The sequence below is a fragment of the Lottia gigantea genome (genome assembly GCF_000327385.1).
Source record: "Lottia gigantea unplaced genomic scaffold LOTGIsca_22, whole genome shotgun sequence".
NCBI lineage: Eukaryota > Metazoa > Mollusca > Gastropoda > Lottiidae > Lottia > Lottia gigantea.
The window spans coordinates 705562-721009 of record NW_008708555.1 but is presented as its reverse complement, the minus strand read 5'-3'; the positions used below and the strand labels follow the sequence as shown (position 1 = coordinate 721009).

Here is a 15448-nt window from a genome sequence, read left to right as displayed (position 1 = left end):
CTTCAACCAGTAACCACTTTTACCGTAATCATGAAATAAGCGATATATTTAGCAGATATCATATTAATATTTTTGATTTCTGAAACAAAATTTCCATTTGTCAAATTTGTTATGAGGCATTTGCCTTGATTTAGATACGATCACCGCAAGTGGCGGTTTCAAGAGCCGTCACCCCCCTCTCCCGCCCCTCCACTCCCACACTCTCCAATGCAAATTTCTGGAGCCGCAACAGCTATGGTAAAAAATTTTAGATTTAGGACTTGGCAAAAACGGGCAAATTGTTTTTTATTCAATGAAAGATTCTTTTGCGCCTTATTAAAATATTCTCGAGTGGCTGGTTAATGGAGACTATTTACTAACTCCACCTCAGAAGAGTTTTCCTGTCGCGGATAAATAAAGCATGATTCTAAATTCTTCGCTAAAATATCTGAAGCCTAAAAAATAATGTAGATTGATCAAGAATTAATGAATTAGTCTAAATTTTATTCAATTCTTTACAAAGTTGAAGATCTAGTCATTTTTTGGATGTGTACATTTGTTAGAAAACCGACATAGAAGTCGAACAGCAGCCGAATTTTCTGATCGCTTCACCAAATTTTTCATCGAGTTGTTGAGAATAGATGACCTTTTTGTGTTTGCGAGACCGCCATAGCTGAAAGTCGGAGGAAAACAAAGAAGTAAGTAAATTGAGAGCTTCGTTTCATTGTAAGTTCGTAGATTTTGACTTGTGTCTCTCAAAAGTCGGCTGAAAGTGGGTCAGAGACCGCGAATTTCGATTAACAATGAATGAATTTTGTGTCCTTATTTTCCCTCCAAAATTATTTTCAGCATGCCGCTACTACGAAAACAGCCGTTTTTACGTGAGCAGCCATCACCTGACCTTACTCCAGACAGTGAAGTGTTTTTCTGCAGAATAACTAAAGAAATATTCACAGATTATGAGTAAGTTTTGCTTCCATTTCACCTTCTAATGCATTGAAATTGAAAATCATGTAGCCAACTTTCTCAAAAAGTTCATGAATGAAAAGTTTTTTGTATGAGAATTTCATGATTTTTTTTCTTTTTCTAGGTCATCATTTGATCAAATAGGAACAACTTCACAACTTTTTAATGCATTTTTGTAATTTTTAGACAAACCCACAAATCCTGATTTTATCCATTTTGAGCAAAGCTTTTCTAAACAATGGACACAGTAGTTAATCCCATCAACTAGTAACTGATGTGGTGATAGGTGATTGAATTAAGTGTTTCCTAATCTGTTTTTGATTATCACAAACACAAGACAATATTATTGAATATGCACACTTCTTTAATAGAATTAAGCTTTTAACAATCCTTCAATGCCAATGACATATTAGAAGCACAAGTTATTACTTGCAATGCTTCAATGTGGTTCTCACACCGTCATCAGAAACATTATATTGGAAGTAATAAATATTCTAGAAGTATCTATCCATATAAATTGTCTATTTTAAGCACTTGACGTTCCAACATATTTTTTTTAAAAATACCATTTCAGGAGTTTTTTTGAGAGAATTATACTGTGTAATAGCTTGGTATGGTCGTGTGCAATCACTGGTAAATCCGGGCTGACTTATCAAGAAGCTGTAGAATGTGAAGAAAAAGCCAAAAAGAATCTGTCATCTTTTCCTTCCTGCATTCAGAAGCCAATTTTATATCTGGCCACCAAAACACACCGAACTCGACTCAATGATCTTAATGATGATATTTTTGGTTTTGTTAAAGAACGATTTTTTCTTGGAGAAGTTGTAGATGTGGTCATCAACGATGTCAGGTAAAAATCAATATCCCCTTTTCAATTTTAAGCTGAAATCATAATCTGACTGTAATACAGTGGCGTTTCTTTATGGGCTAGAGAAGAGGGGGGAGGGTGGCCCACCCATAATTGAGACAGGTCTGGCTTTGGCCAACACCCCCAGCCATGCTTTCAAATTTATCAAATTACACAGAGAAAATATTGCCCTTGAGCACTCTTGACAATTGTCTGAATCTATCCTATCAATGTTATCATTTTGTAAAAGAAATTTTGCCAGTGATGTAAGTTTTGATGTTTCTTTTATCTTCAGGAGAACATGTGAAGTTATCAAGATTATACCACCACCTGGGGAAGCTAAAAATGGAGATGTCATTGTTATTGATGATGATGAAGAAGAAAGGTATGTAAGAATATTAGTATAATATTTGTATCATTCATGGATTCTGGTGAATGTGAATGGCCTGTATATTCAACCCATGAGCATTAGTTTTTTCTTATGAATCTTATGAAATATGTACAAATACCAACATAGTTATGAAGAACATCTTATCTTATGATCATATTTTTTCTCATTCTTATAATAATTCTGAAATGTAAATTAGAAATGGCCTAGGAGAAATCAGTTTTGCTTAAAAAACACTTTTATGGAACGAAAGGGGCTAGCTTAGTTTTTTTGTTTCTGTACTAGCCAACAAATTTGATAATAGCTATCAGAGGGGCTGGAATAGAGGGAGATGTTTGGGTCTACATATTGCCTTGCCCAAATACCCTAATTAATACCAATATTTGTATTTTCAGTGTTAAACCCCCAGCACTACAAGAACCAGCTAAATATAAATATGTTGTAAAAGAGAAGAAAGGTGGTGCCATGTCTACTGTCAGATGCAGTGTTATCAGGTTAGTTGCTGACAATGTTTTCTTGTTTCACAGGGCAAAATTGTAAAGAGGCCTTGGGCCTTATTTTTCACCCTTGTTATTTAAGATTTTATTAAAATGAAAAATGATGAATAAATGATTTATTTTAGTCGTAAGAACCGCGTATATACAAGAGATAAGAATAAGTTATATTTGAAATTACATTGTGAACCTGTTGATGGAGTGTGGAAGGTCAAGGTAAGTGTTTCTTCTGAGATATTCATTCATTCATTCATTCATTCATTCATTCATTCATTCATTCATTCATTCATTCATTCATTCATTCATTCATTCATTCATTCATTCATTCATTCATTCATTCATTCATTCATTCATTCAATCAATCAATCAATCAATCATTCAATCAATTAGTGAACTATGATACACTTTATAAGAATTGAAGTTGAAAAATTGGGTTTTTTGGATCAATCAAGTGTAAAGGTGCCCTCACAACTAATTGCATATGGTTGCAAATACAGATCAAGGCAAAAGTCAGAAAGTATCTAGCTAACCAAATACTGAAAAATATTTAACTTTGACAAAAAAAATCTCAATCAAACTTTTGTTCTATTGAACAGGATGAGAGTAAATTGAAATTCAAGTTGAATTCCTGCAAGTTTGATCAGTTTTACGCTGGACCAATGCCAACATTTGAAGTTTCTAGTCAAAAGAAAAAGCCGGCCAGTAAAAAATCAGACGGCAAACCTGGTACAGAGGGGTCAGCATCGAAGAAATCCAAAACAAAGGACAAGAAACCAGATCCTGCTAAACGTGAGTATACTCATAGCGTCCTTGTGTTTCTACCTCTACTGCCATACTATTTTGAAAATTTTACAGTCCATTATTTCTTAGCATCTAGATTAACATTCTTTGGTAAATTTGGTTGTAAATAGGTTAGATCTTACAAAAACTGACACATTTTTCTTGTCTAGTGTCCTAAATTAACATTAGACATTTTGGAGCTATAATTAAACATTACTGGCATATATAATATATAAATAAATCAATTACCACCAACCCCGCAAAACCAAACATGGCAAAACATTGGTAGCAGCTAATGAAGTTTCAATATATAAGCTTACATAATCAAATCAACAGTCTAGAGATGCAACCAGACATGACTGGCAAGTAAAAACATTTTATCATCCCTGATCCAATGTCTTATGTCTTTGTTGTATTTTAGACAATCCATTTATACCTGACTATGGTGTGGATCAAGAAACTCTATTAAAAATGACCACGGAAGAAAGAGCTGCACAAAGAGAGAAAGTCAAACAGGAGAGACTGGAAGAGAGAGAGAGAAAAAAAGAAGAAATTAGGAAAAGGAATGAAGAAATTAGAAATAAAAAGAGAGAGGAAAAGGCAAAGGTAAATATGACTTACTCAGGTGCTTGTTATCTATTGACATCCCTCAACTATCTATTGAACTCTTCCACATATGCATACTTTCGATCAATGTAATCTAAAAACTTACTATTTGAAGAGTTCATGTGTAAAATTAGGGGCATTTGCCTGTCAGATTGTATCTAACCTTAAACTGAGCAGATGTCACCCAATCTTTCATAGCAAAATGTTTTTTTTCCGATAATTAGCAACACATCTGATAGAATGATAAACAAAATGAATTGAGTTTTACGTCCTACTTTTCTGAACCTGATTGGGCTAATGAAGACAGGTCGAAAGAAGAAGGAGGAATATTTTGTGATGACAGCGACATAAGCCTACACCTTTTGAATTTCCATCTGAAGAAGGAGCTTTAATGTGCTCAGCCTGTAGCAAACAGAATCTCAGTTTATTGTCCCTTCGGAGTCTTCCAATGATAAGATTTAACGATATATTTCAATGTTTTTATAGGAAAGAGAAGAACTAAGAAAGGAGAAATTTAAACAACTAGAGATATTGAGAGAATATAACAGAATAAGAGAAGATATTGAACTTGATGACCTTAAGGTAGAATTGTCTCCCCTTACAAGCCCCTTCTCCCTCCCTGTTTCCTCAAAACCCCTGTCTCCCATCTAAACATAAAATCACTGTTCCTAACTGAATGCCTTAGAAGAGTAGCATAAAATACTGTGACTAACTGACTGTTGCTTGAAATATTTGTACCATAATGACAGTGTATACCCCTGTCACAATACAAGGTTCACGTATTAAAGTATATTATGGTTATCTACATCATTATTTACTTTATATTTCAGATAATGCCGGAGTTTACACCAGTTTCAACCAGGTTACCAAGTGAATTATTCGGAGAAACTATGCATGTTTTAGAGTTTACACATTGTTTTAAAACTATGTTTGATTTTAAACAGTTCTTTCCTAAAGGTTTCACTTACGGTAAGTTAAAGTGGCAGTGTACAAAGTATTTTTGAAAATCAGCGTCATAATGAAGAGTTAAATTCACTGTCAAATACACATGCCTTTTGAGAATCAACTTCGCTTATAATGTTACTTGGTGTTTTTTTTTTTATTCGTCATATTTTTCACAGACTCCATATCACAAATAACGTTTATTATACAGGTTATAAACTTGGCTTAGCATATTATAAACTTGGCTTAGCGTTTTATAAACTTGGCTTAGCATATTATAAACTTGGCTTAGCGTTTTATAAACTTGGCTTAGCATATTATAAACTTGGCTTAGCGTATTATAAACTTGGCTTAGCGTATTATAAACTCGGCTTAGTGTATTATAAACTTGGTCCGCCATACCAGCTAAAGCTTTGCATCAAAGGAACTGGATTAAGCTATTGGTATCTTGGCATTGATTGGACAAAATTCACGTCAAATACCAAAGTAACGTCATTGGGGATCTTAGTTGTCAACACTAAATAGACGATGTTGTGCCCAATCGTACTGTCAATATTTTGACCGTGAGATTAAGACCTTACCTGTTGAAAGTGTAGGGATAAGCGAACACAACAGTGGCCCAGTTTAAGTTGTTTACTGTATTGATATTAAAGGTATGTTAGAATCAGCTATATTAGATAATGATACAGATGGTCCACTATGTGATTTACTACAGATGTTACTAGTGGCTATTTTTACTCTTCAAGAAGAAGAAGCAGAGGAGGTGGCAGAGCTGGAAACTGAATCGTGTAAGTTGTGCTCCTGCTTCATTTTTATTATTAGCCCAATAAGATACAAGAAGATTGTAGGGTGTCAAACATCATTTTGTTATATAACCCACTAAGATAGAGTTATATTGGCATTGTCACTTCATATGAACAGTCAAATATGACAAATATTTGCATTCAATGTTCAAAAAGTTAATAATTTAATGCTGAGGAAAGGTCCTATATTAATTCATGTGTTTGAAAACCTGCACAGTTTTGATAAAATTATCATGATCTTAATTGATGTTGAAGGATGTGTGCTTTGCACCTCAAAAATTCTTGCATTCAATTTTGTATATGTGTTGTTTCTTCAATTTAAACTTTAGTAACAATTCTCAAAAAGTGGACCTTCATCTCATCTTATATTAACTCTCATGTATGTGCAATTATTGTTCTGATTAATTACATGATTTTTTAATCGTTATTTCAGCAATACGTGATGATGATCAAGATGAATCATTAACCAATCAGCTGATAGAACAGGCTACAATGATAGCTCAAACTCCACAACAAGTTCATGGTATGTTATGGATTCATTGTAATATTGTAGTCTTAAAATTTCAAATCTGCATTAAGAGTTACCTCCCTTGACAGTTAAGTGGTTAACCTTAATAAAGATGAGCAGTCCACTTTATTTATAGGTAGAATAAATAGTAATAGTAACAAACAGACTAAATGTACATTGAGTTGATTACTACTTAAACTACCTATAAATAAAGTGGACTGCTTGAGTTTCTGTTTGAATTGGACCTTGATGTGTTTGCATTAATATCTTCATTTGGCTTTACATCCGTACTGCATGTTAAAAATTTTTTATATTATATTTATATAGGATTGCCGTTAAAAAAGATGCTACTTGATCAATTTACTCTTTCTGAGATTCTTCGACTTCATTTGATGTCAGCCGGTTGTAAAACTACGATACGTAACGCCAGGTTCCGATATCAACAGCGTGGTGGTTATACTTCACAAGATGACGCTGGTTTAGATTTTAAAATAACAGACATGAATCTGTTGAAATCGTTAAATTCTAAAAACGTGTATGATCTTCAACCAGGTGTGTGTTTTTTTTTTAAATGAAATATCTGGAGATTTGTAAAATAGGTAGAATATCAACACTTGAGCATAGATATGTTGCAATTGCTAAGTGAAAAAAATGTTTCATCCACATTTCCAGCATGTGATGATGTGAGGTGTTCTCTCAATTCAAAATAAATTCTTCTCCTACACCAGTTAGCCACACCCCTGACACCCTAGCCCCACACCCCCAAGGGGTGAAAACACCGTAAGTTGGGAACCGGGGTATTAAATGATCTAGTTAGAGAGACTGGCATATCAAAGTATATAACCGATATATAGATGGTACTCCAGAGTTACAGTGGTTTCAGGCCTTTTATCATATAATTCTAACTTTGTTTTCAGAGGACAAGTTAAAAATAATCAGTGTCTTGTTACAACAAATATTATCTTACGCTGCTATTAGAGATTTGATAGATGAAAGTTTTGATAAAATACGTACATTGAAATATGATTTAAAACAACTACAATGGGCAGAACAACGTAGAGAACGAGAAGACGCTGCAGCAAGGTAACTGTCTTTCTATCTAGGGTACTGATTGGCTGTATTTGCTAGCTTACAATCCAATCAATGTGTTTGAAATGAAGAGAAGTGCGCGATGGAGATAACGCAAGAGTATGATAAGAGAAAAATATCCTATAGTAACTGTAATGATAAATACATTGGTGAACTATAATTCAAATTTCAATTATTTCACAGGTATAAAAAGCAACAAGAAGATAAGATGAAAGAAAGAATGAAAAAAATGAAATTATTGATGGAACAAAATCCTAAAGCGTAAGTAGATTATATGTTATACATAGTTGTTATTTACACAGTATAAATATACAGGTAACCTTTACAGTTACTTTTTTTTAAAACTTAAAATACAGGGGCCACTCGATTGAGTTCTGCACATTCAGGATTCAAGGAATCAATCAGACATTAATGTAAACAAAATCGAACATAGTTCAGAAAGCGTTTCACTTGTGCCCAAAAAAATGATGGTGTAGAAAGAATTCAAAATGGCCGAGAAAGATTTGGAAGGGAAAATTTTGAATGTGAAATAATCTACTTCAGCACCGTTCTTTTGAGGCCAAAATTAGAACAAGCGGAATCAGTTAGAACTTTCCAATCAAACACCACCATGAATATATGGTGATATATGAATATCTCCTGGAAGGGATTAACAAATTTTCAACTGCGTAAACATCAATACTTCCCTGTAACTCTGGGTTGGGACACTGTCTTTATGTGGCAGTGGAATAGCTCAGTCGGTAGCGAGTTGGATTGTCATCTGCTAGTCAATTAGGTGCCATGGGTTCAAATCCTCTTCAAGGTAAGAACAAAATTCTGATGCCTGTGCCAGTGCTTTCTAGAGTCCGCCTTGTGTGGGCTCTCACCCCCTAATACCACCATAAGTAACAGAACATACAACGTGATTTAAAGTTTAACACCAAGAGTATTCGTCCCATCATAGACAACCATTTTGAATGTTGTTTTTGTTGTAGAAACATCGAAGGAGCAGTTAAAGATCAGAATGAAAACAAAATGGAGGTAGATGAAGAGGAAGAAGAAGAACTGACAGCAGAAGAAAAAGAAGCTCAGGAGAGAAAATATCAAGAAAAAGAAGTGAAGAAAAAGCTAGAGTTTGCCAGAAAAGAGGAAGACTTCATGACCGAGATTATGGAATTACAACAAAATATAGCCACTTATCCTCTTGGTCGTGATAGAATGTTCAGACGCTACTGGTTGTTCAAGTCTATGAATGGTAAGACAACTCTTAAATTAAACAAACAAACAATTGGTTTTAACAAGGATAACAATTTATGTTTATTTATGATCCTTTCTACCAGCTGGTCCTTGGCCAAACCTCTTGACATTGATCTTTTACACATTTTTAGTATAAATCAGTTAATCTCTAGATAAATTTCTAAAGTTAAATTTTGTCAATATAGAGTCTTAAATCAGCATCTGGTCTTCACAGTTATCTGTAAAGCATATGCTTTCTGTAAAAAAACATTGAAAAAGCATTGAAAGAATAACTTAAAAATCTCTAAGATAAAGTCTAAGGTCAAATCTCTTAGTTTTCTATGACCTTAACCGTTACTAACGTGTCTAGTATTCAATATTTTGTTTCAAATGAATTGAAAATATAATTTCAAAATGTTGTCATTGCAGGAATTTTTGTGGAAGATAACTCTTTATTTGTTGATGAAGAAAAACTATTTTGTTACGAAAGTCAGACTCCAGTCTGTGACACGGACAAAAACAATACAAGCAGTGACAAGGAAAATGACTTGTACCCTGATGACAAGGGAGACAACTGCATTGTAATCAGTGATGATGAAAGTAGGTCAAATGACGGAAAAGAACAATTTATTAAAATACCAGACACGCCAGCAATTTTACAAATCAAGGAAAGAGTGAAGTACTCTTGGTCTTTTGTTTCACCAGGATGTTTGGATCAGTTATTGAATGTACTCAATCCTCGTGGGTTCCGCGAAAGTTCTCTGAAACAGACTATCACAGAAATCAAGCCGTTAGTCGTGAATTCGTTAGACAGATGTGAGACGGAGGAATTGTGTCAATCAGGAGTGGATACGGAAGAAGCGAGGATTAAGGCGCTAGCGCTAACTCGAGGTATCGCCAGTAAAAAGGCAGCTCAAGACACTTTGAAACGTGATTCAGCAGATGTAGACCTAGAGTTAAATTTACGAGATGCTATTCTAGATATTGAAGACAGAATGTTTGTTGGAGCTCTGGGGTATTTAAAGGTATGGCACTGTTTATGGAATTCAAAGTTTTGTTACTAAGTAATTATATGATTATTCTTTATTGATATGCAACTCTTAGAGCAATGGAACTCGAACATTATACACAGGGTTCCATTTAAGTGGTATCGCATCACAGTTAGCGATTAAAAATAACCCTTTTGTGCTCTAATTTTTTCTATGATTGGCCAAAATTAAAATTCATCATGACGCTCTGCGCATTAAATCCAATTGTATATTTGAACGTTTATTACTGAATTTTACTTTTGTGTTACCGACGGTAACAGTAGGGTACTAAAGAATGCTGGACCTTGTTTTTCAAAATAACCTCACGATCAATTTTGATGTATTGTATGGTATTTCTCAAAGTAAAATTTCACAATATGACAAATTCTTATCGTAAGATTTTTTGAGAAACAGGGCCCTGAACTCTTAAAGTATTGAAACCATTTATTATTTAAGGTTGAAGACAGGGGGGTGTGGAGATCTAAAATAGAATCAAATGCTTCAGGAAATTTAGCTAATGGTGGCAACAGTGGGTAAGTTACATTCTTTTGATTTGTTTTGATTGCTATCTTGTACAATATTACACACTCAGTTAGTCAGATTCTTTAAAAAGTCAGGGAATTGGGATATTTAAGATCAGGACTGGTTATTTGTCAGTCGGATATTTTTCAAAGACCTTTTAAATTACCAAAATTTAACCACCATAGCAGACGCCTCCCATGGATAGTCTGATAGCTCACCCGCCTGTGAGGTAAATGTACCTGTTCTCCAATTGGAGCCATAACTGGCATGAAGGAATCCCTGTAATTGTCTGGGTTTTTTTTAGATTTAAGCCAAATTTAATATGTCTGACGTTTGAACTATCAAATTGTATATTTTCAGTGATGCCCCATTAGAGAATGAAAAGGACAGTGTTAAAGAATTATCACAAGCCTTGTTTGAAATATCAGAGGGCATTGACCATAGATATCTTCAATTACCTTTAAGTAAGTATGACAAGAGTTGTTGCCCTTGATAATCTCTATAACAAAGGTGAAGCTTGAATGGGTAGTTCTGAATTGATCCTGTCTTTTCCAATTCTGACCTCAATCGAAAGGTACAGAAGCAAATATGCCACATTGAAAATTTTTTTGGCACACTTTGAATGTGTTCTGAACACTGTTCCACATTGTTTCTTTGAAAATTCAGTTGATTACATGATTCCAAACGTGCAGAACCAATCGAGCCACCTCCCATTTGTTACAAATTTTGCATGCACAGACTATAGAAAAATATTAGCTTATTGTCCAATTCAAACGTGGCGCTTGTTTTTTTATTCCCCCTTGTTTGTTTTTGCAGAAGAATCTGATGGAAAGAAGAAGGGTGGTAAGGGAGATAAGAAGAAGAAAAAGAAGGAAGAAGAGATAAAGGATGGAGACGACAGTGATGGTAAGTATACCAGTGATTATCTTTCCTTGGTGTAACTCACTATTAATTATCTCCCCTTATTAGATTGAGGAGACAATAACATAGGAAACACATCAGAAATGATAAATTACATATTGTTGAGCGGTGAAATTATTATTATTCACAGGGTCTTAAGTTTGTGGATTTTATAGCTTGGCAGTGTGTCCATTCTCTCATTTATGTTTTGAGAAATTTGTAGCAAAAGGTCTACTTGGAAAAGCTCAAATTTACAATCTTGTTTGTGATACCCTTAAAAACTAATCATTGCACAGAATTCTGGGTTGCCTTTAAAAAATTATATCAAGTGAAACTGAAAATCCTTGTTTGTATTTATTACATTTTTCTTCAACCAACAGAGGACTTGATTTTCATTACTTTATTTTATGCAAATTTGGACTACCTACAAGCCATTTAATATTGTATTTTTATTTTCTAGATAACAAAGAAGAAGAAAAAAAGAAAATAACGACATTTGATAAATGGCAGGAGTCTTTGAAACATGTGACGTCTTTATCCCAAGTTTACTTATATTTATCTACGTTCGAAAAGAGCGTCATGTGGGACAAATCGGCTCTCCATGCTCGCTGTCGATTGTGTCGTAAAAAAGGCGATGCTGAACGTATGTTACTATGTGATGGATGTGATAGAGGTCATCATATGGATTGTTTGAAACCACCTATAAAGGTAGGAAAGGATTATCTCATTCAGTTTTCTCTGTCTTCTTAAGTCCTATAGGGCATATAAAAGTGTGATGTAAACTTCATTTAATTTCATTTAATTCACTCCTTTAAAACTTAATTTAATTCAATGGCTTTGCATTTTCATGAGTCCAATAAGTTAAAAGCAATGGGGTTTAAAATCCCTATTCAAAATTACAGAAAGTTCCAGTGGGTGATTGGTACTGTCCTAACTGTCGCCCTAAAGAAGTGATCATCAGAAGCCCCAGGAAGGGGAGGAGACGTACGTTTACTGATGATGAGGAAGTGGAAGAGGAAGGGAGTAGCCAGGAAGAGGAGGCTGAAGAGGAAGAGGAAGAGGAAGAAGATGCATGCAGCGAGGTTGATGAAGAAAGGTAACAGTTGTTAGTTCTTCTTGCATTTCTGGGGAAGTGATCCATGGTAGGACGCTTTCTCGCTAATCTGAAGTTCCAGGTAGAAGATTTAAAGATTGGATTATTGTAATATTGTGTGGGGTAATGCTATCCAGAATGAACTTGACATTCCTATTTTAACTACAGAAACCGGCGTTGCAGATTATCCTTATAAGGAACTATTATACAAGATTGTTGCTTTGTCCAACTCACTGCCTTATTAGCCACCTTAACTTCTGATAACTTCCAGTAAATAGACGATAATTCATGAAGGCAAACTTGTTGTCTTGTTCAACTTCAATTAATATTTTTATTTGTAATAATTCCAGTGAGGCAGAAGAGGAAGAGGAAGAAGAAGCAGATGAGTCAATGGAAGACGACAATGAAAACACCTGCTCAGTTTGTAATACACCAGGCATGTTGATCTGCTGTGACTGTTGTCCTAAATCGTACCACTTGGCCTGCGCTATCCCTGCCTTGAAGAAAATACCACGTGGTAAATGGCTCTGCCAGGAATGTTTGGGCATCAATAAAGTTGGCAAAGTCAAATTTGGACAGAAACAAAAAGGTAAGGAAACTTTTTCTCTCCTCTTTGAACGAGAGTTTAAAATTCAATATGATTAAAATGCGAATGCAGATTGTTTAAAATTGAAATAATTGAAATTTTTATTTTGACAGCCAAGAGATCCTCCAAATCTAATTTAGCCGTACTAGCTAGAAATAGTCCGAAACACAGTCCTGCCTCAACACCTCGATCATCAACTAAAGGTGAATCTGATGATGATACTCCAGTACGATCTGCCAAATCCAGGAGAACCACTCCACGAACAACAGAAAAAGAAGGTATGTTTTGGATTAGATTTTTCCATGTGAGCACTAGTGCTGTTAAATTTAGAAATTCCCCATTGGCCATATTAATGTGTAAAAAATTAGATTTGGTTCAAATTTCTATAAAGATTACATGAAAAATGCAAACAATATAGCACATTTGCATCAGATCAGAATTACTGTCAATCATTTTAGAGTTGCCATAATGAATTGTAATAGTCTGAATTCCTACCATAATGAATTGTAAAATTTCAAATTCCTACCATAATGAATTGTAATAGTTTAAATTCCTACCATATTGAATTGTAATAGTTTAAATTCCTACCATATTGAATTGTAATAGTTTAAATTCCTACCATAATGAATTGTAATAGTCTGAATTCCTACCATAATGAATTGTAATAGTTTAAATTCCTACCATAATGAATTGTAATAGTTTAAATTCCTACCATAATGAATTGTAATAGTTTAAATTCCTACCATAATGAATTGTAATAGTTTAAATTCCTACCATAATGAATTGTAATAGTTTAAATTCCTACCATAATGAATTGTAATAGTTTAAATTCCTACCATAATGAATTGTAATAGTTCAAATTCCTACCATAATGAATTGTAATAGTTCTAATGCCTACCATAATGAATTGTAAAATTTCAAATTCCTACCATAATGAATTGTAATAGTTTAAATTCCTACCATAATGAATTGTAAATAGTTTAAATTCCTACCATAATGAATTGTAATAGTTTAAATTCCTACCATAATGAATTGTAATAGTTCAAATTCCTACCATAATGAATTGTAATAGTTTAAATTCCTACCATAATGAATTGTAAATAGTTTAAATTCCTACCATAATGAATTGTAATAGTCTGAATTCCTACCATAATGAATTGTAAATAGTTTAAATTCCTACCATAATGAATTGTAATAGTTTAAATTCCTACCACAATGAATTGTAAAATTTTAAATTCCTACCATAATGAATTGTAATAGTTCTAATGCCTACCATAATGAATTGTAAAATTTCAAATTCCTACCATAATGAAATGTGAAATTCAAATTCCTACCACAATGAATTGTAAAATTTCAAATTCCTACCATAATGAATTGTAAAATTTCAAATTCCTACCACCCGACCATAATGAATTGTAAAATATCTATTTGATAGATAACAGTGCTAAGAAATCTAAAAGCGGAAGTAGAGGTAACGCTAAAATCCAGCATTTAAAGATGGCAGAAGAATTAATAGCTGATCTCGTCAAGCATGATGATGCCTGGCCATTTTTAAAACCAGTCAACAGACGAGAGGTAAGGGATTATTGATTTGATTGTCTAGTCCAGCAATGATATAATTATGGACATCTGAGACCAATTGAAAACATTAAAGAAATTATAAAGAGGTTTTAAAGAGGAATGGTGTGGTGTAATTAAAAATTGAAATGGTGCACTTAGATTTTATTCCAACTCTACTTTTGTGTTCAATAGTTTGAATTTTGAAAATTTGCATTATGATTTGTTATCTTTTTAGGTTCCTGATTATTATGATGTCATTAAAGAACCAATGGATTTCCAAACGATCAAAAATAAAATTCACAAGTTTGAATATCGCGATCCAAATCAGATTGTTGAAGATGTGAAATTAATATTTTTTAATTGTGTGGAATACAATAACAGGAACACACCTCAGTACAAGTCAGGGACAATACTCAATAAATATTTTCAGAAACGTGTCAAAGAATTGGCGTTGGACGTTGATGATTATGTTCCACCACCATCTAAAAAATCCAGACACTAGTTCCATCATTAAGTTTGTTATTCTATAACTTTTCGGGTTATAATTTATCTCTGATAACTATGTTATACAGTGGTGAGAAACTCAAAATAATTGTTGCCTTTCTGAAACCAACTGACTCTCATGTAGCCCCTTCTCTAGTGCAGATGTCATGGTAAAATGTACCCCATTGTACACTGTGCTGTGTTTACAGAAAAATAGGACCATTTCATTTCAGATAGCTATGTTGGAGCTTGAAACAGTGAGCTCAAAATCTGTAATCTAGATCAATTCTAAGGTGGCATATTATGTAAGCTATTTCAGCTGTCCTGATAAATTTCCCTCATTTCACACTGTTTGGTGTTGCACGTCTGCATTAGCTCAAATGGGCACCTGTTCCAGTGGCATCTGTAACACTTCAGAATTAAGACTGAAAGTTTGCATGCCATTTACCATTCAAATGATCAATTTAATTTGGTCAAAGAAACAGAATATGTTTCGGTGAAGCTTATCAGTAGTAGTGTTCACAAGTCACCATTGAAATTTTAGCACTCAAATCTAAGTACGTCCAGAATTATCCAGGTTATACGTTTTATTTTGTAATTATAAACACATGCACTCGTGAGTATTATATATAAAGAAAGGTCTTTTTGTTTAGATAAAG

The 15448-nt window shown here is 33.8% G+C and overlaps 1 protein-coding gene across 1 annotated transcript; it reads left to right on the top strand.

Annotated features, from left to right (window-relative positions):
• Nucleotides 1-829: 829 nt before the first annotated feature.
• LOTGIDRAFT_159848 (hypothetical protein) lies at nucleotides 830-14808 on the top strand (the record flags this gene model as incomplete). Its single annotated transcript, XM_009054553.1, has 25 exons — nucleotides 830-942; nucleotides 1520-1795; nucleotides 2088-2177; nucleotides 2576-2674; nucleotides 2803-2890; nucleotides 3271-3463; nucleotides 3876-4060; nucleotides 4547-4642; nucleotides 4891-5029; nucleotides 5656-5790; nucleotides 6239-6328; nucleotides 6641-6865; nucleotides 7231-7396; nucleotides 7586-7663; nucleotides 8377-8636; nucleotides 9047-9642; nucleotides 10102-10178; nucleotides 10528-10631; nucleotides 10984-11073; nucleotides 11528-11775; nucleotides 11970-12163; nucleotides 12511-12749; nucleotides 12860-13024; nucleotides 14182-14321; nucleotides 14542-14808. The coding sequence occupies 25 exons, from the start codon at nucleotides 830-832 to the stop codon at nucleotides 14806-14808; spliced, it is 4353 nt and encodes a 1450-aa protein (XP_009052801.1).
• Between the last annotated feature and the right edge of the window lie 640 nt (nucleotides 14809-15448).